The 27414-nt window shown below is 37.7% G+C and overlaps 1 protein-coding gene across 1 annotated transcript in view; it reads left to right on the forward strand.

Annotated features, from left to right (window-relative positions):
• The window catches only part of LOC134839535 (uncharacterized), a 169443-nt gene that overhangs the window by 87586 nt on the left and 54443 nt on the right, over nt 1-27414 (forward strand). The window contains exons 16-17 of the mRNA XM_063855125.1: nt 22801-23085; nt 23602-23883. Coding sequence (XP_063711195.1) covers nt 22801-23085; nt 23602-23883 — 567 coding nt within the window. The remainder of the gene's footprint in view (nt 1-22800; nt 23086-23601; nt 23884-27414) is intronic.

The following is a 27414-nucleotide window of genomic DNA, read 5'->3' on the forward strand; positions in this document are numbered from 1 at the left end:
CAACTCAAACTGAAACCGAGAATAGACGACGACCATCGAGTGATCACGGCAATGTCCAACGACTTATGGTTCCGAGCAATGGAAGTGGCGAGTGAAGACACAAGAAGAAAAAACTCACTAGAGACGAGAGCTCATCTGGAGGCGATGGTTCTGAGAACCAAGCCGGAAGCCAACCAGTGGCTACACCTGAATCCTAGGGTAGCGGCATTGGGTGCAGATGCTTTTCAGCAAGGCCCCATAATGATCACGAAAATACATGCCTACTTGTTGAAGGAGGTGAACCTGGCGGAAAATGCCGGAGAAAAGACCGCTGAGTTTGTGAACAGAGTGTGTCAGATTACTCTGGAAACCTTCTGGACTCAGGAAGTGAAGGGACAGGAGGGATTTGAAAGGACAGACAGCATGCTAGAAGGGTTGGGAGCCGGATGGACCGCGTCCTTCTTGGCAAAAGTTTACCCAAAAGTCTCGCACTATTTGATAAAAAGAATTCCTCCAAGCAGTAGTGAGAGTATCGATAGTGGAATTAATAGCCTTGTTCGTGACGTTCGGAGCGGAGAGTTTCGTGAAAGGACCGGCGATACTGCTTACGGATGGAATACAGAACCTGCGACTAGACGGACTTCTGACATTGATCGCAATAACCCACGGAAACTTGGGAGGACTGGCACGTTGTCCAGAGCAGATGAAAGAGAGAGTGAGGAATCTGGATATGAAGAAATCCACGGACTCGTGGAACAAAATAAGAGACCTGAGACACACTCTTATCCAATATCTCTTGCAGCAAAATAGCTTTGGAACCGGAGAAGATGAGACAATTGAAAGAGAGGAAGATGTTAGACGATATGTTGAAGGCATGCCGCTATTAACAGATTTGAGCTTAGCTATGAGAACCGATCCCTTGGCGCTGATCAGAGGAGTCACGGAGTTCGTGACAGTGATCTATGGACCAGCAGTCACGTTTGCGTTCCCTGACGTTAAAGTGGAAGCATATAGGAGGTCGGTGCTGCACCTGAACCTCATATCGGCAGTGGACGGTAGTACACTGAACTGGTGTGAGCAGAACACATTGCGGGAGCTCATGAGTGCAGATCTGTTGTTTGCGAAGATATCAGAGCCAGAAATGACGATCATCAATTTTGACGATCACTTCCGTGACCGCATGGGAGAAGTAGAAAGAGGACACATCGAGGTGTTTCCAAAGCTTTGAAATCTGAGACCCTATGACAAAACGAACGGTGAAATAACCAGAGTGCCTCGTCTCACTGCAGCATATCACAAGGTGAGAGAAGAGACGAAGGACTGGGGCGATTACAAGAAGCTACCGGAGGCAATCCCTGAATTCCCTCTAATAAGAAGGATGTTGCTCGGAGCAGTCTCCGTGGTACAAACTCCTAGGTTGAGAGCATTCGAAACCAATGAAAGGAGAATAGGGAATTTCGTGGGAACGATGGATCCATACTTCGTAGGGAGAAATGCCGCCGTGTTACAGTACACACGATTTGCATACACGGATCAAGCGACGAGAAGGCGAATAAGCAACGCCGCTACTCCCAAGCCTGGAAGATTTGATGAGGAATGGAAGGAATTAGGCTTAGCTCCGATGAGAATGAGAGGCAGGACAGAATTGCCTGAAGCCTCATTAATCCTGACCAGTGTGAAAAAGGAGATGAAAGTGGGAGGAATATTGCAGACGAGAACCTTCCTAGCACCCTTCGGCTGTGAAGAAATCAAAGTGGTCCATGGAGAAGAGGAAGATAAATCGGCCGGTACATTGCTCATACCGAGATTCCAGGAAGAAGCCGACAATGACGAACAAGGACCATCGAGCTCGAACAAGGATAAGTCAGAAGGAGATGACGGACAGGGTGGAAGCCGTCAGACTGAAGAACCCATGCAACAAGATCAAGCTGGTGGGGAAGACGACAGGGCATCGACAGGAGGAACATCCAGCCTGGATTTCAATATCTTCAGTGATCTTGAGAACAATGCAGACACGTTGGAAACGACTGAGCCAGCGGATGAAGGCATCTCGACACTGGAACCTCCGTCAGCCTTTGAGGAAATGAAACGGAATTTGCCGGAGAGCAGCTCTCCTGGCAATTCAAGAAATAACGACCAGAGAATCTTCATGGAATCACCTCGGAGGAGAAGAATAGAGGCCTCAGCCAGAGTACCTTTCTTGGGAACGCTGCCTGAAGAAGAATGGGAAGTACATCACCGAGACCACGAGAGTAGGACGGGATGTAAGCTGGACAGAGTGGCGTTTATGGAAGAAGTCTGGACCGTGATTCAGAGCTATGGGACCCAGTCCATTCTCAAAACAGGTCTCAATCAACCCTTGATGAGAGAAGTACTTGACAAGCTTGATGAGTGTGAAGGGAGACTGAGTGAGTTATTGATCGACTCAGCCACTGATGAGAGTGAAGCGAATTCTCCCATCAAGATGACACCGCAGGACGATGAAGGAGAGGTGGTGTACCTGTCAAGAAGCAGGAGAGGGACGATACGATCGAAAATGGTGATTGATAAAATCAATGCGATGAAAATGAAGTTAGGCAGCAGAGTGATGCCGAGGAGGATCGGAAAGACGAAAGTAGATTCGGAAATATCGATGAAAGCTGGCAACTCAGCGAAAAGAAAACGTGTCGAGGAGGTCATGGATTTGGGGCAAGGTGATTATCAATTGTCTGGCACAGATAGAATATTAACCGATATAACGATGGTGCCACCCATTCTCATGGCGGGGATAAAGTCAACCGGTTATAAGTCGAAAAGGAGTGACCGCACTCTGACTGGAGCAACGTTAGAAATGGAGATACTCAGCCAATGTGGAGAGAGCAAAATGAGGGACTTCAAGCCATCTCCCATGAACCATGGAAAGGGAAGTGTTGCAGGACAACTAACACCAGTGGAATACAACCGACTAACCGTGTCGGAGACAGTGTCGATAGAGGAACCCACTGGTGGATACATGGAGATGTTGGAATACCGAAACTCGGCTAGAGGGTATGTAATGGCCCTGGAAGACGAAAAAGCCATGGAGGGTTATCTGGAAATGATGTTGCAAGGCACCACCCTCAAGCAGAAGGCGTATGGAATTTTGGCGTCGTCTGACATACAGGCGGAAACAATCGAGCAGTTAGTGAGCCTTCCATGGAAAGCAGTAGTATTGAGGTACTTCGAAGAAGAAATGAGGACTACGCCAAGAATACATGCTCTGGTGGCAGTACCTTACGTAAGGACAGAGTTACAACTCAGATTCGCCTGGTGCATGATGGGACTGACTCGCGAAGAATATGATTCAGAAGAAAGGAAGAGATCAAAGGAGGAAAGAGTTTTCCTTATGACGAATCTGAGGGATCTGATAGTCCAGGAGGGAGCAGCAGTAGCGTGTGCGAAGCGGAGAGATGCTCTCTGTTTCATTCGATTCCTGATAGAGCAGATTTCAGTACCTGCATTAAACACTTGTGTTAAAATGTTGAGGGAAGGCGATGAGCGAACGAAAGCCTTGTTCTTACTAGCAATGCTGGATATGCAGCAAAGTAAACCGATGAGGGTGAACATGAAAGAACCTGAAGAATTGGAACCCATGAAAAAGATAGACGAGATCAGGAGATTCTCAAACAAGGAGTTGAGACTCACTAAAGAATCTATGGGAGCATTGCCGAAATCCAGTGAATACTGTGGACCGATCAACAAGAAATCATATAGCTACGTATCCGGGATCATAGGGATAGCGTACAATCCTTTCCTGAGTGAAGACATACGCGATTGCTTCTTTGATTATGAGCAGGCGGTGTTACTAAGATTCTGGACGTCCAGAATTGTAACGATTAAGAACGTTAACAATCCACAGGCCAAATTGGGATTGGTCTTGGAAGAAGAGGTGACTGCACCTTCAGTACCAAAATCCGACAAGAGAGTGGAGTTTGGGTTGGGATTCTCAGATGAATTACTGAGAACGAGCTTGATAGCAGTGTGGGAATTGATGAGGCCATCATGGTGTCCTAGTCCCAACGCTGACTCAATATTACGAGCGACACAAGACGTACAGAGGGAACTGAATGCAGACTGTAACCTGCGTGACCTCAACATCATATATAATGTGATTATAACAGCCTCTAAGAGCAACGGAGCAGATAAAGTAGAGTTGCCCGGCTGGGGACCAGAAGACTGGGTCAAACCTGGTAGCTGTCTGGCAGAAGTGTGTGGACTGGAGGGTCATGTTTGTGGAGGTCTAGACTGTGTGAAAACCCTGGAGAAACAACACAAGCAATTGACAGTATTGTTTGGAAATGTGGTGATGAAAGCAAGAACGGAGACGGAACTGATAGCAGATTGCCATGGAGGAACCGATGTGAATCTAGTGACTGCATTAGGATTCTACAGCATGTTTGGTTCTTTAGAGTCACTATTGAATCTAGAACAGAAACATGAGATGGTCACAGCCATCAGCGTAGAAATATTCCCAGGAGTTCTGCAGACTGAGCAGAAATATCTAGGAAAATGGAGGGAAGCAATCGAAACAGAGATAAACATCAGACACAGCGAAACTTATTGTAGACCATCAGGAGCACGATATTTGGTGGGTTCAACGTTGGCTCCAATGTGCAAGAGCAGGTATCCTGTACATTTCGTAGCTGTGGACGTGAAGAGTACAAGAACGATTGTGGATCAAGCCTTCTCAGTGCCGAAGTGTGTGAGATTGGCGAGAATGTCTGAAAAGTCTTACGAGTTACTATGTAAGATGTTCTCAGCAATTCCAGAGAGAACCAAAGAAGAGTTAGAGTCAATACTAGGAAAGAAGTTCATGGGATATGTGAGCGGGAACTTCAGTGACTTCGAAAAACAGAAACAGAGAGGATCAACTGTCACAGATTACAATGCAGTAGATGAGAATGATGAAATCCACCGAGTGATGATGGAAGTGGAACCATTGCTGGAAGCTTCGGGAAAACGTAATTGGAGGAGCATCATGTTGACGCATGACGAGTTTCCTTGCCACTGCTTGCTGCAGACCTGGTTGTATCCCAAGCGTAGTAATCTGATGTTGATCTGGGACTCTGGAGAGCTGCTCTCCATGGGTTTACCAGATTCATCACAGCCCGTAACAATACTGATAGTGGGAGTTATGATGGCGATACGATGGCTGGAAGCTCATGTGAGAGAAAATAATAGACAGGAGGCGCCGACGAGAGAACAATTGCGGAAATTAGATTGTCTAAAAGATTTAGATCTTTTTGAGACAATGTGCAAAGTTCTAAACATTCCGATGGAAGTGAAGAAGATATGGGCGAGAAAACAATTGATGCCATGGTTCAGAGCTAACATGACTGCATGGTTGTACGAGTATGCGAAAAAGCATATGTCGAGGCATGGCAGAGTGTACAGTGAATATCAGCTGGACATTGGGGCAGGAGCTTACAAGCGAGCTTTCGTGACTCATCGGAATGCAGTGACCACCGCCGTGAAAAGAATTTCCAGGACGGTGAGCGTAGTGGAAATGAGAAGGCAGAGATGCTGAAAGAAGATTTGGAGAGAAACGTGACGTTGTGTCTCCACAACAGTTTCTGCAGAAACAGAGAATCCAACGTGGATCCCCTACCTTGCTGTAAACAGAGGGTAGAAGAGCAGAAGTGTTGGAGGACGGCTTCCAACAGCGTCAGGATAGCCAATGATGTGCTACAGGACACGGAAACCGAAAGTGCGGAGTCAGTATCATAGGAGGAAGAAATGGAACATTGATGAATGGTCGAGAAAACAAGAGGCAACAAGAAAGAAAATTAGAAGAATTTAGAAGTTTTAGAACTTCTAAACGACGAAAAAAGAAGAGAACAAAGGAGTGATGAAGAAAAAGAATTGTTTTATGTGTGTGAAAAACTCAAGTGAGAAACCAAGCAACCAAGTTGTAATTGAAAACTGAAACATTTAGTTGAGTTTTGAAATTGTTGCATTTATAAATTTGCATTTTGATTTTAGTTGAAGTGGCTTTAGAGACACTCACTTATTATTTATTTAGAAAGGCTTGAGGGAAGAGTATATTTAAATATTCCAGCCTGCATGATTGTTTTTAATCACTTAGGAAGACTGATCACTTTGTGGTGACGTGGAAGGCTTGAGTAATCTCTCGAAGAGGGAGATTGTTTCATTGTTCTTTCTAACCACAGAGTTTCTTAGTTTTAATATTCAGGACAATAACAAGCAAGATTTCCGAAGGGAAGAAGTATAGAAGGATAATTTTAGCTTGTTGGTTGGCAGGACTGTCCTGCAAGCCAACACCTTTTAAATCTAAGAGAAAAAGTTTTAATCGGGACATTGACATTGGAAGTCAGAAAATATGTTTTATCTTAAGTCATATCCTCAATGTGCAGATTAATGAGAGAATTTGAAGGCTATAATGATGTAGTATGATGCCATTTATATTCTGCAGTGAGTCAATGTGACGTGGATAAAAGTAATTTCGTGCATTTTGTAAATTCTGTTCGATGACACTGTAACCATTTTACGAACATTGCGCGATTCAATGAGGACATTGACCGGACTGTCCGGGGAGTATGTGACATTCGACCAGAATGGCCAAAATGCAATCTCTGCAGACTTCGAAATTTTAGCAGTGAACCTTCCGAGTTAATGATTTTGAAGGATTAACGACGTTATTCGGATGATTAGCAGAACGGTGAAGGTCAGGATATTCCCGTATTTTAAAATTTTAAATTTTCGAAGTGATGACGTAACATTTCTGAGAAATGCTGAAACGGCCATTTTAACAAAAAACGAGAGAGAAAACACAACAACATTAGTTGCGCTGACGATAACAGCGATAATCGTGATTGAAAAACAGCAGCAGATTGCAGGAATAGCAGAGAACGTTCCGAGTTGCAACTATTGTGCTGCTACAATAGTTGCAAGGCCGTTGCGAGCAACGGTGAAGGGTGAGAAACCAGCCTTCCGGATTAGGAGGAAATCAAGATTAGCGAACTTGATTCAGTGGATTCAAGAATTCGGAAGGGTTTCGGGACTGAAACTTTTAGCCTGTTATAAAAACTTTTAGCTTCCTGTCATGTCCTGACTTGAATTTAATTAATATTTGGATTCATTTTGATAAGGATGAGAAGCTAGGAGTTGGGGGAAAGGGTTGATCCATCTTCGATGGAGATGATGATTTTTATCTACTGAACAAAAACAATAGTAATATAATAAATAGTAGCCCTGTTTTTAGGAGTGACCTCGTGGTCTGGGGATACTGAGACCCAGCCATGAGCTCACTATTTGCATGTAATTAAGTTAATTTGAGCGTTCTGGTCGAAGCCGGAGAACAGTAACGTTTTTGTCGACCCGATGTTGGAAAGACCACCGAAAAGTACTGGCTTGGTAGAGACGGTGAAAAGCATGCAAAGCTCTGTTTAGACGCTAGCCAGTCGTCTTAAGACTTAGTTTTGTTATCCGTCGATATGTATCTTCCGGGCGAATGTTACATGAATACTTTTTGCAGTATTCCTTTCATCTCTGAATTATCGGAAATCATATTCCAGAATTTTTGCATTTGAGCATAAGTGTAGATTGAAGCGCCTTGGCTAGAGGCAAGAGAATGCTTAATCTTTTGAATTATCTCTTTTGGTTTAAAGAGATATGGTCCTGCAACCCTTGTAATTTGAGGGGTTATTTCAATCCAGGACTTATCATCATCAACATCTAGTTGAAAGAGATTCGAATGTTTGTCGGAGCAGTCTTGTAGATCTGCCGACTGAAAAGTTTGTCGCGTAATTGGATCGACAAATCGAATGTTTTCCTTAAACATTATAGCATTCATCCATTAATTGCAAAGGTGAATAAAATTTCGGACAATGGTAGAGCCAGGCAACATTGCCATTGGTCTCTAAGAACATAGAGCGGTTTTTGGTTAGAATATAGCCAGCCAAACGTGGGCTTTCAAGTGAAAGCATTAAAGTATTTAATATTGAGGAGCGTTCTAGCTCACATTGATTTTGCAGAAGGGCTAACTCGGCCGTTCTGAGCATGTAGAAGCTATAAAAAAGAATATGGTCCAATTTGGTACCTATATGAGCTTCGTAGTCAATTTGATGACTTGAAAATTGGAGTGGCGGCGAATCATCACTTAATGTGAGAAAAGTAGAATTTGGTTGGCCGGCATTATGAATAGTTCCCGTTTCTGGGGTTGGTTTAACTTGGATTCCAGTATCCATATTGAAACCGTCAGTGTATGCAATAAAAAGTGAATCATATGAAGTTGGATACACTATTCTGGGATGACCACAAAGAGATTGCGGTTTATTCATCACCTGCAGTATAAATTTTTGAGAATCCCTTGTATGGGTAGAATGAATAGACGGGCTAGAATCGCCTTTAATTATATAGTATGATTCTTCGTTTTGAATCATTTTAGCCGGAAATCTGTTTAAAACAGTGAAAATGCAATTGTTGGGTTCTTCCCAAGTATAAGCAAAAGCGTCTAAAGATGTTGTTTCACATCCATTTGTAGACACTGGACAGGGCAAAGGAATGTTTTGCCAATTATTGACTGTTCCATCTTTGAGGTTAACAGTCAGAGTTACATTTTGCATGTAAGTTTCAAAAGTGTCCAATTTAATCCAAGAACGGCTATCACATTCGTTATGATGTTTGCCGTCAACTTTGCCAGCATGGGCATTAGTTACTGTTTTAACATTAAATTTGAAAGGAATATTTCCAATACTAGCAGAGCCTAGGTTAAGATAGCCTCTGTCGGCGGCCGATTTACATTGATCGGCAGATAAATGGAGATCAGTAGTGATCATATTTTGTCGAGCGTCGATACCACTCGAATCAAAAGAATCGCAGAACCAACGCATTGATTGGTGTTTGATTCGACACATTGTCGCATTTACTTTTGTGCGATAATGTCTCTGATATAGAGTAACATAAGCATGGGCTACTTTAATATTTTCTGGTTGGACTTTGCAAGGTGCTACTTTATTTAGAGAGAACATTTTGTTAGAAGTCATTAGTTGACAATCATAATGAGCAACCCGAAGATTATTTGAAGTATTTGCATATAATTGTTCTTTCGGATCAAATGCTGAGGTTTGATTCGAAAGTATTATTAGAGTTAAAAGACCAACCAAATAAATTTTTTGCAAATTTATTTTTTGGTGGTGAATGATGGCAAAAGAATTTTTAAAAGTACTCACTTTAAGCATTTCCTCGAGAGTGGTTAGAACAGGATCTTGGTCCATTAGTTCACCTTCCTCTAGTTCACTATTTGGATTTGTCATTTTGTGGATTTTTTGTGATGGGAATTCTGAGTTAGATTTCAATTTTGTTGAGGAATTCAGGAGATTTAGTTTTTGGAGAGAGAGGAGGTTTTAAATGGAAGATGTGGAATTGAGCAAGAATGAAAACAACTGTATATCAGTTAGTTTTTAAAGACTGTTTTTGCTTTTTTGCAAATCTAAGCTCTGATTGGCCGTTGTTAATCGGCGTGTTTCGGAAGTGACTCTTTTTAAGTCGTAATTCCGTCGCCATTCGTTTTGTAATGTTGTGGTTTTTTCCACTCTGGTTTAATGTCGTGGTTTTTCCACTTAGTTTTGATTTGTTGAGATCTAGCAGTGGAACGATTTTTATTCGTTTATGCTGATGTTAATTTTTAACAACTGCATTCCTCTTCGTTATTGGAGGAGGAAAATGAAAAAAACATCTCTTCATAAAAGAGGACTAAAAGCAACATCATTTGTTTGCTTTCCGTTTAAACTTCATCTGTTATCACAGTATTTTTTTAAAAAAAATTTGCTTTCTTAAAAAAATGAGTTATATCGAGCCTGAAGACAAACTGGTGGACTTCCCCGAGAAGTTTTTGAACTTGCGGGATGAGTTAGATTTCAAACACGAAGCCTTGCTGGAGGACAAGGAAGTTGAGAGAAGGGTGGAAATCTACGACGGTTTAGTCGAGAAGGGTGCAAATCTAACGCCCATGGAATTCATGATATTTATGGACCGGAGTTACATCTTCAAGTATCCGGTCCTGAATACCGATGAACTATTTGAGCTTGGCTCAATACAAAGTAGGTGCTTCGCGAAGAAACTTCGGAGCCCATGGAGTGGAAACCATGTGGTTTCGCAAGAAACAATGGACTTTTTGTCCTTATTCTTTGGGGAGGATGTAAGTTTGTTTTACAATACACCCAATTTTAAAAGTAATAAAAAAATTTTTTTTTATTCAAGTGGCATGGCAACATAGAAATACTATATAAATTTGTTTTAGTTCCAAGAAGAATTCTTCAAAAAGCCAGTGGCAGAGGAAGAGTTTAGAAGAAAAATAGAGCTGGATACTATGTTGGAGGAGATATATCAAGCTTGTTGGCGGCCTTACTCAGCGCTGCAGTTTGCAGTGAGGAGCCTGAGTAGGGCCGCGGAAAACTCTTTGGAAAAAATGGCGGCAGTCAAACTAGTGAAATCGTACACAGATATTAAGTCTTATATTTATAAAAGTTATTTTTAAATTTATGTTAATATGTTATTTTTGGTGTTTTGTGCTTTTATTACAAACGAAATATTTATAAAGTAAAAAAAGGAAAAAAAAGAAAGAAAAGGCCAATAAAAAGAATTTAAAAAAATATTTAGTTTGGCCAAATAAATGGTTTAGTGTTTTTATTTCTTTTTAAATTTGCCAATTAAACTAGATGGAATTGTAGTTCCATAAAAGTTTGTAGGACGATTTGTCCGTTTAGGTTTTTTGGACTCAGAAAGTGATCCAGGTGCGGATCGAGTGTTCTCATAGAAGCTTTCCTGAGAGCTATGAGGGATATTTTTTCCTTCAGTAAAACTTTCTGATGATTCAGATAAACGAGGGATATCAGGAGGACGGGGAGTATTATATTGTGTTGTTATATTTTGGTGGCGGCGGCCAAAGCCATTTGCGAGACTAGTATTAGGACTTATACTGCGGCTAGGTAGGCGGCGGTGGCCATAACTACTAGATTGACTAGTTGAAGGATTAGGGGTTTTATCAACAAGATAGGGGGTTGAACTTCGAATAGGTCTAAGATTCTGGTCAATCGCAGTCGCATCGAACAAAGTTCTTAGATGCATGGTTTCTCTGCCTGAATCTAATGAGTGTTCATGAACAATGGTTTTATTTTGATCCTCATTTGTAGGGGTATGATCAGTCATTTGCTGATAACCATTGTTGACTACTGGCCAAAACTGGTATTGTAGATTTTCAACCTGTTTAGGTTTATTGAAAGAGTCGATTTGATGATTTGTTATATGATCATAAAAATCACTTGAAAATAAATCACTAGAGTACTCTTGTAGTAGCTTGGGCATTTGTTGTTCTTTAGGAAAGTATTCAACAATATGATTGCGGTGGACAATCTTTTTTTCGTTAGTGAAATCATTTTGAATTCCGTATGTTACTTCCGTGATTTTTTCAATTACGGTGTAAGGTCCAGATCTCAAATTCAAAAGTTTTTGACTTTTCAATAGTGGTTTGGATCTGTTTTCTAGTAACACTTTTGTGCCTTCTTTCATAGGCCGTCCTAATTTAAATTGATTTCGGAACATGTGGGCCTTATTAGTGATGCGGCGGCAATGGGTATAGGTGTTACTATAAATCAACTTAAAATCATTTTCCCTTTTTAGTATTTCGGCGGAAATTTGATTTTTTAGAAATCTATCTATGGTCTCATTGTTTGACTTATGCTCGGTATGAGCATGATTTTCGAGACCAGCGCAAAATTCAGAGGTACACCTTTTGTTTTGGTCGCGGTAGAGGCCTAATTTAAGGCTAAGGGGAACCTGAGGTTTTATGCCAAAGACAATCTCATATGGAGTGTAACCTGTACTTGAATTAATGGCGGTGTTATGTGCAAAAGCAAATTTATTTGTTAATTCAGACCAATTTGAGCCTGAGGTACTCAAAAAATGTCGAAAGTACTGGGTTAAATGTTTATTCTGGACTTCAACCTTTCCGTTAGTCCAAGGCGAGTAAGTAGTTCTTGGCCTTAGGGTTATTCCTAATTTAGAGGACCAATGAGCAAAGTCATTACTCATGAATGCACTTCCATTATCATGAATAATTTGTTGTGGAATACCAAATGTTGTGATGTATTTCTCTAAGAGCTTAATAGTTTCCTTAGAGTCTGCATGGGTGCATGGATATACTTGAAGATATCTAGAGAAGGCATCTATCACAACTAAGCAAAAGCTTTTGCCGTGACTTGATGGTCTAAGTGGACCTTTATGATCAATGTGGATCGTTTTCATTGGGATTGTTTCTAATTGTCCCCATTGTTGTAATGGAGCTTCATTCAGGTCTTTTCGTTAAAGTTTATTTTTCTGACATTCTAGGCAATCATGAAGAAGCATGTTGACCCATTTATAGAGTCCGGGCCAATAGAAATATCTTTTGATTATTTCCAAAGTTTTTGTTTCGCCGTGATGACCGCTAAGAGGATGCTTATGAGCTAACTCAAAGCAGTTTAGCACTAGGGAGATGGGTAAGCAAATTTTTGGACTCTTAGTATAGTCATCAATGTATTCATTAATACATAGAAGATCATATTGGTCTTCAATGAATAATAATTCAAACTGCCTGATATGGGCTTTTAATCCTTTTTCTTCACGATAAGGATTTTTTTTGTTTCTTTCTGGCTTTTCGTTTTGCTTTATGCAATTTTTGATATCTATGATTACAGTATCGTTACACTGCTCTTGCATAATTGTTTCAACGTCTAAATTTGCTTCTTTAGCAAAGTAGGTCATTTTTGCTATCAGTTCAAGTGAATCTGATTTATTCTCTTCAGATTGGAGACTTAGGGGTTCAATTAACCTCAAAGATCTTGTTTTGGTTGCAAAATCATTTTTTGCTTTAACCAGGTCGTTGAGAAGGTTGTTCTCAACATTGCCTTCATATAAGTCAAGCCATTCTGAATTTTCCAAAGGATCATCAAGTGCAGATACTTCATCTGGAATTTCTTCATAAATGTTTTCATTGTTTATATCTGGTATAGATAGTCGTTTGATTTGGTTAATTTGTTTGCCAAATCGGAAGAAATCTGTTATATTCTGAATCGCACTACACGATTCTTCAAAATATTCTGGAGCATCTTCAATGCTGAAGTCTCCTCTGTCACTTATGTTGATTAATTTCTTTTTTCCGCCTTGCACTTGAGCAATGACTGGATAGCAATCGTTTTGAAATATGTTATCATCTTTGTGGAGTACTGAATAACATAATTGTTCTCCATTGTCTAGGATGAACTTTATATCATTTGGAATGGTTTTGTGTTCTAGTTGATATCTTTTGATATCAGCGATGGGTACATTTCGGATCAATAAGTCAGGAAAGGCTAGGTTTGAACCTGGGGTATAGATTATTTTCAAATTGTTGAATTTTGTCAATACGACTTGATATTTGAAAAATCTAAGAGAAAGTTGTCCTTTTCTGGACCATAAGAAGAGAATAGGTCTGTGGTCGCAATATAGGTATAGAGGAAAGGGTGAATCTATAATGTAGAATTCATAGGTTTGCAAAGCAGATATTATTCCACATAATTCACGATGTTGAGTAGACATTTTCTGCTCAGCTTTATCAAAGACTCTAGAATTGGCAGAAACAATTCTTTTCCCTTCAGGAAAGTCTTGGATGAGTATACATCCGGTTCCTACATTTGAGGAGTCGGCGTGAATGTGGAATGGGTAGTTTACATTAGGTATGGCATTTGAAATATCATGACAGAATGTGTCTTTCAGTTTTTGAAAAATTTCTTCATGGCATGGTAGCCATTGAAACTTATCAATACTGTTGGCCAGTTCATATAGACATTTTGCGTCCACATGAAAATTGATTATGTATGTGCTGTAGAATCCCATGACACCTAATACTCCTAGAACTTCTGTTTTTGATTCAGGGGATTTCAATTTTTTTATGTCATCAATTCGTGAAGCGATTGGGGAAAGACCGTCTTTAGAGACAACGTGGCCTAGAAATTTATTTTTTCTTAGGAAGAAAAAGGTTTTGTCAGGGGCAGCTTTTAAGTTGGCCTTCCGCAAAATAGAATGATATTCTCGAATTGTGCCAAACATTTCATTTTTACTTTGACTCTGTAACAGAGTGTCGTCTATGTAAGTAATTGCTTTTTTTTCTTTAATGAGGGGTCCGAAGGCATATCTCATTAGTTTACTGAAGAAATTTGGAAGTGGTTTCAAGCCATAGAAACCAACTTGGTAGGTATATTGTCTACCTCCTACAATAAAGCTTGTTAATTTCTGTGCCTCATCTGTTAGAGGTACTTGATGGTAGGCGCAAGAGAGGTCACTACTTGTGAAGTATGATCCGTTTATTCGGGTCATGAGAACTTGTAGTGGTTCTAAAGGCCAACTACAATTGCTAGTATCTGTGATTGAGTTTAGATACCTAGCATCCAAGACCAACTTAACGTAGTCTTTTTTTGGAAGAATGATGACTGGATTTACGAACCATGAGTTCATATCATCTTTTTCAATTAGTTCTCTGACTATGCCTGCTTGGATTAATTCATCCATTAACTTGTCCAATTTATCTCTTAGATGGACTGGAATTTTACTCGGTCATTGTTTTTTGAACGTTGCGTCCTTTTTAAGTGGTATATGGAATTTATGTTTTGTTTTTCCAATATCATATTTGTGATGAGAATAAACATCTTGATCCTCTATCAGCATTTGAATTAGCTCTGCAAATTCATCATCCGAGATATCACTTTGTGTGAAATCGATGTCAGATAAAAATTTAATAGTAGTTTCGATTTTTTCCAAAGTACTACTATTGTCCTTATCAATTGAGGAGTATTGGGTAAACGTTTCGTTGACTAGAAAGGCAATTAGCCGATCATTATGTTCTTTGTTTCGGTACTTTTTAAATTGTTCTTTCAAGGGAGGCCTGCAAAGGTTCTTTGCATCATTAGAAAAGTCGGTTGCTATTTCGTTTTCATTTTTGCATACTTTGACTATATCTGAACCAATTTGTTCAAATATTTCTGATACATTCTCTGTATCAAACACTTCAAGGGCAGGCATGTCCTTGATTTCTTGTCCTGAAACATAGAGAAATATAGTAATTCCAGAATGTTGGAATACATCGACAATGATTTTGGAAACTTCTTCCCAATTCATTTTATCTAAGCCACAATCAATTTTGGGCATTGCGATAGATCGAATGTTATTTGCTATAGCATGATCTTTCATTTCGGACAAGGTATTGAATATAGCGTCGTAAGTGGTTTTCTGAAAGTACCTCTGTTTGGTAATTGGGTTATATATGATTTGTCCAGATTTTGGATCAGTGAAGATGAGAATATCGTTAATGTTGGTATGTATTGAGTTACAAAAGTGTCGTAGCTCAGGATACCTTTTGCTAATAGATTCAGCAAATCCTTTTTTCATTGCTCTATCTGCAGAGATTGTATGGGCAATGGGCATATTCGATTCGAATATGGACCTTTTTTTGAAGTCTACATATTGTAGACAGGGGCCGGATAATTGAGTATTGCTTTCCTGTGTTGTATTGACAACAGTGTTCAGCATGAAACAGCTATCGAATTCTGAACTTTCATTTAAAATTCTCGTTGTGAACTCATCACAATCGTGGATAGCAAATATTTTATCCTCGTATCCTTGAATATCAGTTACTGCATAGCCTAGTACACACTTGTTTAGTGTGACAGGATGATCTTTCTGATTCTCAATTAGGATAGGTAGGCTTTGCTCAATTTGAGTACAAACTGTATTAATGAAAACCAATTTGGTTTTGGTTGTATTTTTATGAGGCAGGAATGTAGTCCCTTTTTCGAAGTATGAATTTGGTTCAGCCAAGTGTTTGTATAAGTATGTAGAGCGTGCTGGAATGAACAGGGGTTCTTTCAAGTTAATTGAGACCATTTTTGAAACGTTAGGATATTCTTTATCGTTGTTCATCAACCCGTATGATACTACACCTTCTTTTGATTTGAGCTCAACTGCGGGGATATCAAAGTAGAGAGCTTTTAAGAAGAGATGACAAAAGTCTACTCCTAACAGATTGGCAGTCTTCTCTTCAGTTATCCACACTTTGTGGTTTGATGGATATTTTCCATCAGTGTCGAAACAAGATTGAATAGATGTATGGCCAAACATACGTATATCAGATCCATTATAAGTCATTATAAGAAATCAGTGATAGCATCACAGTAATTGACTTCTTCCTCAACCCAGTGGGTAGTTTCAGACTGTATTTGATTCGATCTAAAATTTGGTGATTGAGATCGCGTTGAGTCTCGACTGTTATTGCTATTATAGCTTCCAGTGTTATATGGTCGACCTCTGGGGTTACTATTGAATTGCCTATTTTCTTGGTCGTAGAACTGTTTAGCAACTTGTTCATTTTCTCTGAATTTGTTTTCTCTGGGGTACCTATCATCATAGGTTTGGGGTCTTTTGTTATTGAAAGACGATTGTGCATTAGCCTTTTGGAAATTGTTTCCGTTATAGTTATAATTATGGCGAATGCCATAGTTATTTTGGCTAGGATTTGAATTATTAGTAGTTCTGTTTTGGTTATCCCAAAACCGGTTACTTGGGTTAGGGTTACTCTGGTTCGGGAAGTTATTCGGTCTTCGATTTCGTTTATAATCAGTTTCAAATGAAACTCTTCGTTCATTTTTTGTTGTGAGCTCCTTTCGCAACTTATTTACTTCGTCCTGAACTTGCTTTTTTAAACATCTAGATATAGAATGTCCATTCATTCTACAATATTCGCAGAATCGTGTACTATTAGGTCTTCCCTTGATGTCAGGGTGACGTCGTTGAAATGAAGTCTGGTCATTGATTGCACTAACTTCTTGATTCTTGATCAATTTAGTTAGTTTTTTAATTTGAGTTTCTAATGAAGTCATTTTATCCGTTGTTGACTTATTAGCAGGATCAGTAGCAACAATGAATGTTAGATCCTTAGTGATTACATGATTTGTGAATTGATCCCAATTGGCATTTGGATGCTCTATCATGTATTCACGAGCTTTTTGTTTAAGGGCTAGAGGTCTTAGTCCCTTAATTGAGAAATCGATATAGTTTTGACTTCTTTGTCTGGTTTGTATAGTTCTCTCAGCATTTTGAGCAGCTTCAGTAGCATGAACGGTTTCATCAATACTTTCGGGCCATCCTCTATCTACAGAAGATTTAATTCTGTGGAAGTAATTTTTTATTATTTCGCCATCTTGGCGAGCTGCATTTTCAGCATCACATCTATGTTTGAATTGATCTCGTCCGTCAGTAAATCTGTTTAGGAAGAGATCTTTGAGTTGTGCCCATGTGGTAGCATTGGTTACATTATCATTGAACCATTCAAGAGATGTATCAGTTAACAATGATCCGAATAGGGATTGTTGTCTGCTATCATAGCTGCGTCGTGCATCATTATCAGCAGGTCTTTGACCTAATGAGAAAAGAATTTTGTTTTCAACTGAATTCCAAAAAGCCGTAGCATTTTGGTTCGGATCGTTTCCCGAAAATGTCATTAAAGACAAATTGGGATGGGATATTGGGGTATCAGCCATTTTATATTTAGTTCAGAACTTAAAAAGAAAGATAGAAAACTTAAATTTCCGATTTGGAAATTTATTACTTCTCTTTATTTGTAAGAGAAATTTCAACAATTCTCCAGTTTGAGAATTGGAATCTTTGCTTTTTTATCTCTTTTTGAGACTTTAGCAATTTTTGCGAATTTTTAGAACTTGTGCCTCACTGGTCGCACCAATTTATTACGCTAGCAATACTATTTACGTCGGACAAAACGCTTGCTAGGAATAAAGGGTCCTTTCTACTTTCTATCTTAGAAAGTAAATCTAAAATTCGCTGAGAAATATTTTATTAAAAAAGAAGTTAGTATGAATTTACAGCAAGTTGCGTTTTGACTCAATATCTATTTTAACGGTGAGATTAGAGATATTTTTACTGAGAGTAGATATTATTTTAGAGATTGGTTGGGGTGGTAGAAGAGAGTGGTGTTGGTGTTAGAAGAGATATTGTTGGGATATTAGAGAGGGAGGTTGTGGTGTTAGAAGAGATATTGTTGGGAATGAATTCCCGTAGTTTTGAGCTTCTATTTATACTCAGATGGGGAAATCACGCCACTTTTCGTATCAAATGAGAAGTTACTTCTTAACTTCGTATTCTCTATTCGTACATTCGTATTTTACGAGAAGAAGGTTTCGTATGCTCGTATTTTACGAGAGGAATCGTTAATATTCGCTTTGAATGAGAATAGTCGTTTCAATTCTCAATGCTTAAAACGTTATACGAATTATTCCAATAGCATTATTTCCCTTCCTTTTGCAAGGGAATAAAAACATATTTCTTTTGGTGGTGGCGGCGGCGTCACATTTTGTGAACGCAATAAAATAATTCATGTTTCTGTTTCTATTTGAAATCAGAACAATTGGCGGCCATACTTTTTTCTAACTAGTTTTTTAAATTGGCGGTTTTTCGGCAGAGTGGTGTTTCAGCAGACACAAAGAAACTAACAATCAGAATGCAGGTTCGCTTAAAGCGTGAAAGTGTTGTTAACAAACAAAACTGTGAATCGGAGGTTCTCCGATAAACCATTACAAGGTTGCAAAAAAAATTTGCACAAAATAATGTAAAATATAGCTGCAGAATTTTGAAAATTAAGCAAACTTTAACAGTCTTCTCAATATTCACCTCCGTTTCTCAACAAAGCAGATTGATTGTAGTTACGGTAAAAAGGACAGTGTACCGAACAAAATACGTCTCATACAACAACACTAAGATCATCTGATTGAACGTTTTTTAACTGTTAGAATACGTGGCAGTCATCTTGGTACCAACACAGTAGATAATTGCGCAATGGTGTGCCAATTTTGGTAGCAGTAGTGTCCAACATGAAGAATCTGCAGTACAGCGGCGAGTTGACACAGAACCAGGGTGTAGAAGACTGACAAAAGAATAAACACTTAGAATTTCTAGCAGCAAAACCAGTATTTGCCCATAAAGTCGCGTCACTTTCCGCATCAGTATCGTAATTCTATGGTTCCTAGAGGACTCTCACCAATCGGCTCTTTCGTCATAATTTGATTTTGTTTAAAAACAAAATTTGTTTGAGAAAACAACATTTTTTTGTTGATTTTCCAAATTTGAGATACATTTCCGCATTTCGGATAAAGTAATTGGTGAGTAATTCCGCGTTTCAAACAAAGCGGTTGTCTGATGTGTTTTTTCCTTAAAAATTATAGGGACAAATTTTACGAAATCCACTGGTACCTTAATTCTGAAGCATGTTAATTTCCTTAAGGATTTCTCTCAACGCTTCATCCAGATCATCTAAGTTGTAACAAGGTACTGTGTAGCAATCAAAATTAGAAAATGCTTCGTTCAAATAGCTGAATCTGATTTTTGATCCTAAAAACAAGCATATGCATAACATTTTTGATGGTAAATGGCTTATTATTTATTTGCTTTGATTGATTGCTATTATGTTCATACTCTTTTGAAGATCATGAGGAACTTTTTTCGGTTAAAGGGACTTTTTTTAAGTTTTTTTTTCAGCAAAAGTCTTAACGCGCAACGTTTTTGCCCGTCAAAAGATGCGAATGTCCCAATAAAAAATTCTCTGCGAATTTTATGAGTTGGCTCACATTATTTGCCAAAAGTTTGCCACGTTTTTGGCCATAAAAAGATGCGTTGAATCCATGAGGATCAACTTGGGGCAAACATCTGCTTTGTTTCAGTCATATCAGTAAAAAAAGAAAACTTTTGGCTATTTCCAGAATTTGGTCTCAAAACTTTCAGCAGAGTACCCCAGTTTTTTTTTGGGATATAGATTATCTTGGGGCTCAATTCATGAAAAAAGGTTCGTTACCAACATTAAATGAATTTTGGACCGTTTGAAACGTCTCTTCTCTTCACTGAACAAAACGAATTTCTTATGCATATAATCGTTGTCATTTAAATACCCACAATTTTAGGTACGATAAGAAAATTACAGCAAACGTTTTGGTCATAATCAGCCATGTCCACTCAAGACTTTTTTGGTCAGTTTTTGGAGAGCTGATCACCACTGCTGACAAATTTTTGTTCGTCTGCTCCGTCTGTTGATTGTTTTTAGATACAACTTTACAAACGCTACAAACTTTAGAGTTCAAATACTTGATTTACTCCTTTACATAGTTTCCACATTAAAGACAAGCTCTTTGAGCAAACTGTCGTTTTCAAGATAAACTTTTGAATCCAAGAAAAAAATATATTTTCAGTTTCTTTTCTTTTTGGGCAGTGCATTCCATTTTACGTTTGCGTAAACACTTGTCATCTGTGATTTCCACTTTTTCCATTTTTGAAAAACTTTAAAAAAAATTAAGTCCTTCACTTTAGAACACACACACACGTTCACGAAAATTTTTTCGCTCATCAAATGACGCAAAAAGATTCTGCTGAACTGATTCAAAGTAATTCAAATATTTTAAGCCAAAAAACACAAAAGGAGATAGAAGTTAAATGAAATTTCAAATTCCGAAAAAAGAGAGAGATTAAAGGAAATTCAAAATCCGTAAAATTTTTTATTAATATGAAAGTCAAGTTTTAAAAAGACAGATATTTAAAATGCTAACAATAAGCTCAAAACATGTCTGTTACAACAGAGACGCGCATTAGACGAATGAGTATAGGAGATGGGTCCCTGTGCAAAAAATTGCCTACGGTAAAAATTGAAGTATCCGATTTCAATATCTTGCTGATCGAAAGGATAATATCAGTATATGATCGAATAGATATTCATTAGAGGTTAAATTTCCTGATAATGATAATTTTTAGAACAAAAAAAACAATTTTAGTTTTCATGACCGGTAGTGTGAAAGAATTTTTTTTTTTGAGTGAAAAAAATTTTCTTGTGGAGGTGTGTGGGTTTTGAAGTCAAGCGCTTATTTTTTTTTCTAATTTTTGAATTTTTCAAGAATTTTTTTGGCATGAAAACTTTTCGCTCAGACATTTTTGACTTTTTCACCGCTTGGTAACTTTTGTTCCGATACTAATTTTTCGTTCTGTTGTCTGGGCATTTTTTTTTCACCGCTATCTTCTTTCATTTTGATAGATTTAGTGGTAACGCAAGTGGTGCGAAGCTCAGCTTCGCCTCTGCGTCCTCATCATATCTCTAGGGTAGTTTTCAATATAGTTCCCTCAATTCAACAACGTAGCCATCAAAATTGGGTCAAAATGGTGAAATAAATATTACTTTTTTTCCCTATCTCACTCTGGAATAAGTTCAAAAATGCCCAAAGTGGAAGACAAAAAATCAACAATTGGGTCGAGCGATGGCATGGGGCCTTCCAGATGGGGATGGCGTGCGGTCACCGTGCCATTCAAAATTTTAATCAATTCCTGAAAAAAGAAACAAAGTCTGCCGGAGAACAAATTGGTGAGAGTGACTACCGGAGAAAATACCGCCAAGGTGAAAAAATACGAAAAAAGCCCAAGCAGATTAGTTGAACTCCTTAAACTTTAAAGCAACAAAACATTTCTCAAACAACTTGAGGGCCTCTCGTTCAATTTTAGTTTTTAGTTTCTTTGTTCTTCAGTTTTTTACTTTCATCTCTTTTCTTTTGATCTGATCAATGTTTTTACCGAAAAAATTTGTTGCTTGCTACGAGTCGTCGCGTGCTGCGAATCATTACGAGGTCAAACTGTGCATTTTGTGAGTTGTAAGCGGATTCCGCAACAAAGACGCTCAAAACGCTCCTTTTGTTTTTTCATTTTCTTTGATTGTTCCGACAAAGTTTAACATGTTTAGGGACATGTCTCTAGAATCCAGGAACATACAGGCACAAAATTTTGCGCCTTTACAGTTTACAGTTTGGCCTCGTAATGATAGTCGTTTTTTTTACAAATGCTACGAATTGTCGCTTGCGACGAAATATTGCTTGCGACGAATTGTCGCCATTCCGTATATCAGGGCGACGCCCTGAATGTTTTTAGACAATTGTATGATCCATTAAAAAAATTTGGTTGAAAAGTTGACGATTATTTGAAAAAAATCGAAAGTTTTTTAAACTTTTTTCTTCAAGTTATCCCCCACACGCTAATCTGAACTAGAAAAGGATGTATCAAGCCTTAAATAATTACTTTGGAACACATTAATCCGACGCTTACGCGTGTTATAAGAACGCAGCATATCCAATTACCCCAAATTAGCAATTTTCAACCTGCCATCTTTACGAAAAACTATCAAGCTTAAGTAAATCAGCCGCAGTATAAACCAACAGAAAAGTTACGTCATATGAATCAAATTTACATAACTTTCGTAACTGTTGTATATTTGTAACATAACTATTATATAACGATTACGTATTGTCGGCTGGTTTATATGGTAGCTGGTTTATACTCTTCGGCTGGTGTATATACCACCAAATAATCACAGGTGAAATATCTTTTTGAATTTGAGCTCCAGAAACTATATCTTTCAGATAGTATATAAAATTTGACTGAATAAAAACAATCAGCCCGCGAAGAAACATTCCGCTCTTTCTTCGAAGTTGATCTTGATGGCTACGACGAACATTTTAATAAAGCGTAAATTAGTATCAATGATTTGAAAGAACTGCTTTTGATGGTTTATATATCAATGAGGTAGTTTAAATTTTATTCTTGGTTCTTTTTGCACAGTCATGTCATGGTATTTTTTTTTCTAGTCACCACACTGAATTTCACAGTACATTTACATTAAAACTGATAGAGTCCTCAGAAATGTCCGAGGCAAATTAATTTTGTGGTTTGAATTCTTTCTAGGCCAACGCAATGTATCACATCAAATCGAGGCTAAAAGCTCTTGGACGATATCATTGAACTACATCAGCTGGCTTCACCACTCCTACGGCAATTTCATAATCGTCTCTTCTAGTTCATCGCTTACCAGTCCAATAATGAACGAACCGCTGTATAAGTACAATTATTTGCCCATTGAAATTGATGGCCTCTATCCAGGAACTGAGTACTATCTACACTTCACTCGGCTGAGTCAGTTTTGTACCGGCGGAGTGCAGCTGTTCAATTACACGACTTCAGCTTGCACAAGTACGTTGCATCAATTTGAAAAAAAACACTACTCAGCTTGAAAGAAAGTTTATTGCTGATTATTGTTCTCTTGTAGTTTTTCGAATGAATTTTTTAAAATGATTTCGAGACCTTTCGATGAACCTCTATAAAATCTTAATGTTACCTTTTGAAATGTTTTCATTTTGGCATTCCTCGAGTCACCGAAGAATTATCCCCAGTCTGTTCTCTATACGTGTTTTAGTTTTTTTTTGCAAAATTGGATTAAAGACTTTAATTGAATCGGTTTTCACCAAATTTGATGGCAAATGCCGAAGTGTTGTTACAAACTCCAAATCTCGCACAAAATTATTATGGTGACTTTTTATGCTTAATAAAATACATCATTCTTTTCTTAAATTGGGAAACTTTGGCATTTCCATAAGCATCTCGTACAGCTCTTAAAACTACCAGCCAGAAATTTCTGCTCGCGGTGGTGAGTTATAAAATAAGCGTTCTACGCATGTAAACTTTTGCTATGATTGGTATTTGTTTCAGTTCCAGATTACATCAACAGTTCTTCAGTTCAAACTGGTTTCGATTCTGGAGCCGTATTCTTTTCTGGAATCAGTGGTGTCCTGAACGGATCCTTCTCCTCTATGTACTATTCTCTAACTAGTTCTGAGACTCTGTGCAGTGAGAGGGAGGGAAAGTTCACCGATCTTACTGTGATACATAACATTGAGAACGTGGCAACAGGTTGTACATACCAACTGTCCATATCTGCCCAATGTGGAAGTGAGAGGGGGCCTGCGACAAACTTCACCATAATTGTTCCGGGTAAAGAAAAAACATCGGCAATTTTCTATCATCCTCTGCATCCTGATTCCATGTGCAAAAATTGTTCTCATTTTGGATCCTGATCAACTTGTGCAGCTTCATTTTGTGGCTGTAAAATTAAGTTGTGCAGCCACAAGACATAAATTTAAACTTTTAGTTTTTAAGCGCACATAAAAATGTTCAGGTAGCTGAACTAAGGTAAAAAAAAGTAAAAATCAGGTAAAAATTATCTCAAATTTGTTTTTTAGGTAAGCTTAAGGTAAATTTAAAGTTAACTTTTAAAAACTTTAAGCTAAAAAGTTTAAGTTTAAGTTTTAAACCTTAAGTTTTAAATTTAAATTTACCTTAAGCTTACCTAAAAAACAACTTTGAGATGGTTTTTACCTTATTTGAGTCGAACCAAACCTTAAATGAAGTTTCAACTTGAATGAGCAAGTTTTTCGCGTTTTTCTCTGTTTTGTCATAAACTAATAGAGATTCAGGAATGAAATTTGATTGAAAAAACATTAAAATGTTGTTTTCATGGCGTCGTTTGGCCATTTAGTTGGCGGGTGTCAGAGAGGTGCTCTTAGTTTCAAAAACTCCCTGTAAACAGTAGAGAATTTTTGAAACAATGGACATGAAAGTATTCATTGGAAAACTAAGGAGCTAAGCTAGGTCCTCATATAAGTTTCTATTCACATAAAAAAGTTAAAAAATTTAAGAGCTCCTAGAAAGAAGTTGACTAAAATGTCGGCAAATTAGTCCATGAACGTTTCCTAGAAAATGAGAAAAATCATCGCGACTCATATAAGACTTTGAAAAATATATGCAAAAAAAAGGCTCAATTAGTGGCTTTTTTGCTATAATCACGATATGTAGCATTGGAAACTTCATAGCATCCGTTATCTGCTATACTTAGTGTTTGGGAAGTGTTCAGCATCCGTGGTTGACTGTATAGTTCATGAAATTTGTAGTCTCTAGGTCGCAGGAGCGAATTCGACACGTAGCCGAGTGACTAGTAATTCTAAGCTAAAATTTCAGATTCTTATACAGATCGCGATGGTTTTTTTTTCAAGAAAGATCTTAAAAAATGATCAGGAACAAAATTTCTTGTTCCAAGTTGAGAACAAGTACCTCGTTCCAAGTCAAGTTTCTCTTTTTACTCTGGTTAAGAGTCTATGAACGTAGTTCAGAATCTTACATAGGTCGCGACATTTTTTTTTCTTTTTTTTTCAAGAAAAGTCTTGAAGTTTTTTTCAATTCTTTCGTTAAAAAAAAACTAATTTCTCTACCGAATAGCGAAAGTGTAAAGATCACAAAAAAGTGATCAATTTCTAGTTTCGAATGGTGATTTTAGTTTTCAGATATTCCAGCGAAATAAACAAACTAGCTATTTATCCATTTTTTTTATATATATTTTTAATTCTAGCAAAAAAAGTGTCAATCATATAGTGTTCTTGAAATTCAAAGAAGTCTAAGGTCATTTATTTGGTACTCTGGATTTCAAAAAATGAAATTTTTCACATAGAGCTGAAGTAGAGATTTGCAGAATTTGCGATGCAAAACACCCATTGCACTGCAAAATTACAAAATTTTCAAAGAAAAAAAAGGTTTGGGTCGAAACCTGTTAAGCCGAAAACAAAACTGATTTATTAAAAATTTTCATAAAATTTAAAAGTTTTTACGACAGAAAAACATCATAACAGAAAAACATAACTTCAAACAGATGCATTATGCCTTGGAAAATACGCCAAATAAGTGACTTAGTCGATACAACATAAGCTGAAACTGTTTGAATGTTTAAAAAACTCAAAATCAGACATGATAAATTTACAAATTTGTCAAGTTTCACTTATAGTAAAACCTGTTTAATTTGGAACAAAACCCATGCTCTAAAAAGTAAACCAATAGCAATTCTACCAGTTAACAAAAATGTCGTTTTTTAAAAAAAAAAAACGAAAAATGATTCGACAGAATCTAAGACGAAAACCACAAACCCGAAAAAAATTGCAGTTTGAATTTTTTGAAACGATAATTTTAGCCTGAAACTAATTACTACATAAGTAACTACTTAGTTACTACTTTTGTTTGAATGTTCAAGAAATTGAGCATGTCAAAAGATGAGAGATCCTTTAGAAGTGAAGATCCTGAGGCTAAAGTTATTGACGGGAAAAAAGTCTAGTACCCAATTGTAATACCCTTGCTTATCGGAAGGGTACAAAAACAAATCGGTTTTTTTTCTGTTTTTTTTTGCGTTCATTGATTTTCCCAACTGTATGTTGGCTATATTTTAAACGCTAAAATCTGATTTATTTAGGAGTACAAAAAACTAAATGGTTCTTACGTATATAGTTTTTGATGATTTTTTTAACATGCTCTGATAACTACAGAAATGCGCGCATAGATTTAATTATGTTTATGAATGCAATAATTGATATATGCATTTATTGAGTTTAATTTAAATTTATCTGTAAAATTTTAGTTAAATTGCGCTTTTTAAGACGAAAGCGGAAATGGTGCAAAAAAAGCGGTGCGAAAAACGTCTAGTTTTACACTTGGGAGCTTGTGAGCAGTATTAGTACGAACATTGTTTTATTCTAACCTAGCTCCCAAATAAAAATACCTATTTGGTGGCACTTTTGCTATAATCACGATCTGTAGCACTGAAAATTTCATAGTATCTGTTCTCTGCTTTACTTAGTGTTTGGGAAGTGTTCAGTGTCCGTGGATGAGTGTCATAATCTCTAGGTCGCAGGATCAAATACGACACGAAGCCGAGTTTTTACTAGTTCGAGGCTTGCTTAGACTCTTTCTTGTTTCACTTTTTAGGGCTGTTTCTATTTTGTCGTTTTATCGCTAGTGTTTGTGAAACGCAGCTTCGCCTCTGTGTAGTAAGTATGTTATTCGATATCTTGCACGACAAAGAGTTAATAATAAGGATAAAATCAGTATATGATCGAATAGTTATTCATTAGAGGTTAAATTTCCTGATAATGATAATTTTTAGAACAAAAAAAAAACAATTTTAGTTTTCATGACCGGTAGTGTGAAAGAATTTTTTTTTGAGTGAAAAAAATTTTCTTGTGGAGGTGTGTGGGTTTTGAAGTCAAGCGCTTATTTTTTTTTTCTAATTTTTGAATTTTTCAAGAATTTTTTTGGCATGAAAAGTTTTCGCTCAGACATTTTTCACTTTTTCACCGCTTGGTGACTTTTGTTCCGATACTAATTTTTCGTTCTGTTGTCTGGGCATTTTTTTCACCGCTATCTTCATTCATTTTGATAGATTTAGTGGTAACGCAAGTGGTGCGAAGCTCAGCTTCGCCTCTGCGTCCTCATCATATCTCTAGGGTAGTTTTCAATATAGTTCCCTCAATTCAACAACGTAGCCATCAAAATTGGGTCAAAATGGTGAAATAAATATTCACTTTTTTCCCTATCTCACTCTGGAATAAGTTCAAAAATGCCCAAAGTGGAAGACAAAAAATCAACAATTGGGTCGAGCGATGGCATGGGGCCTTCCAGATGGGGATGGCGTGCGGTCACCGTGCC

The sequence above is a fragment of the Symsagittifera roscoffensis genome, chromosome 1, assembly GCF_963678635.1.
Source record: "Symsagittifera roscoffensis chromosome 1, txSymRosc1.1, whole genome shotgun sequence".
Lineage (NCBI taxonomy): Eukaryota > Metazoa > Xenacoelomorpha > Acoela > Convolutidae > Symsagittifera > Symsagittifera roscoffensis.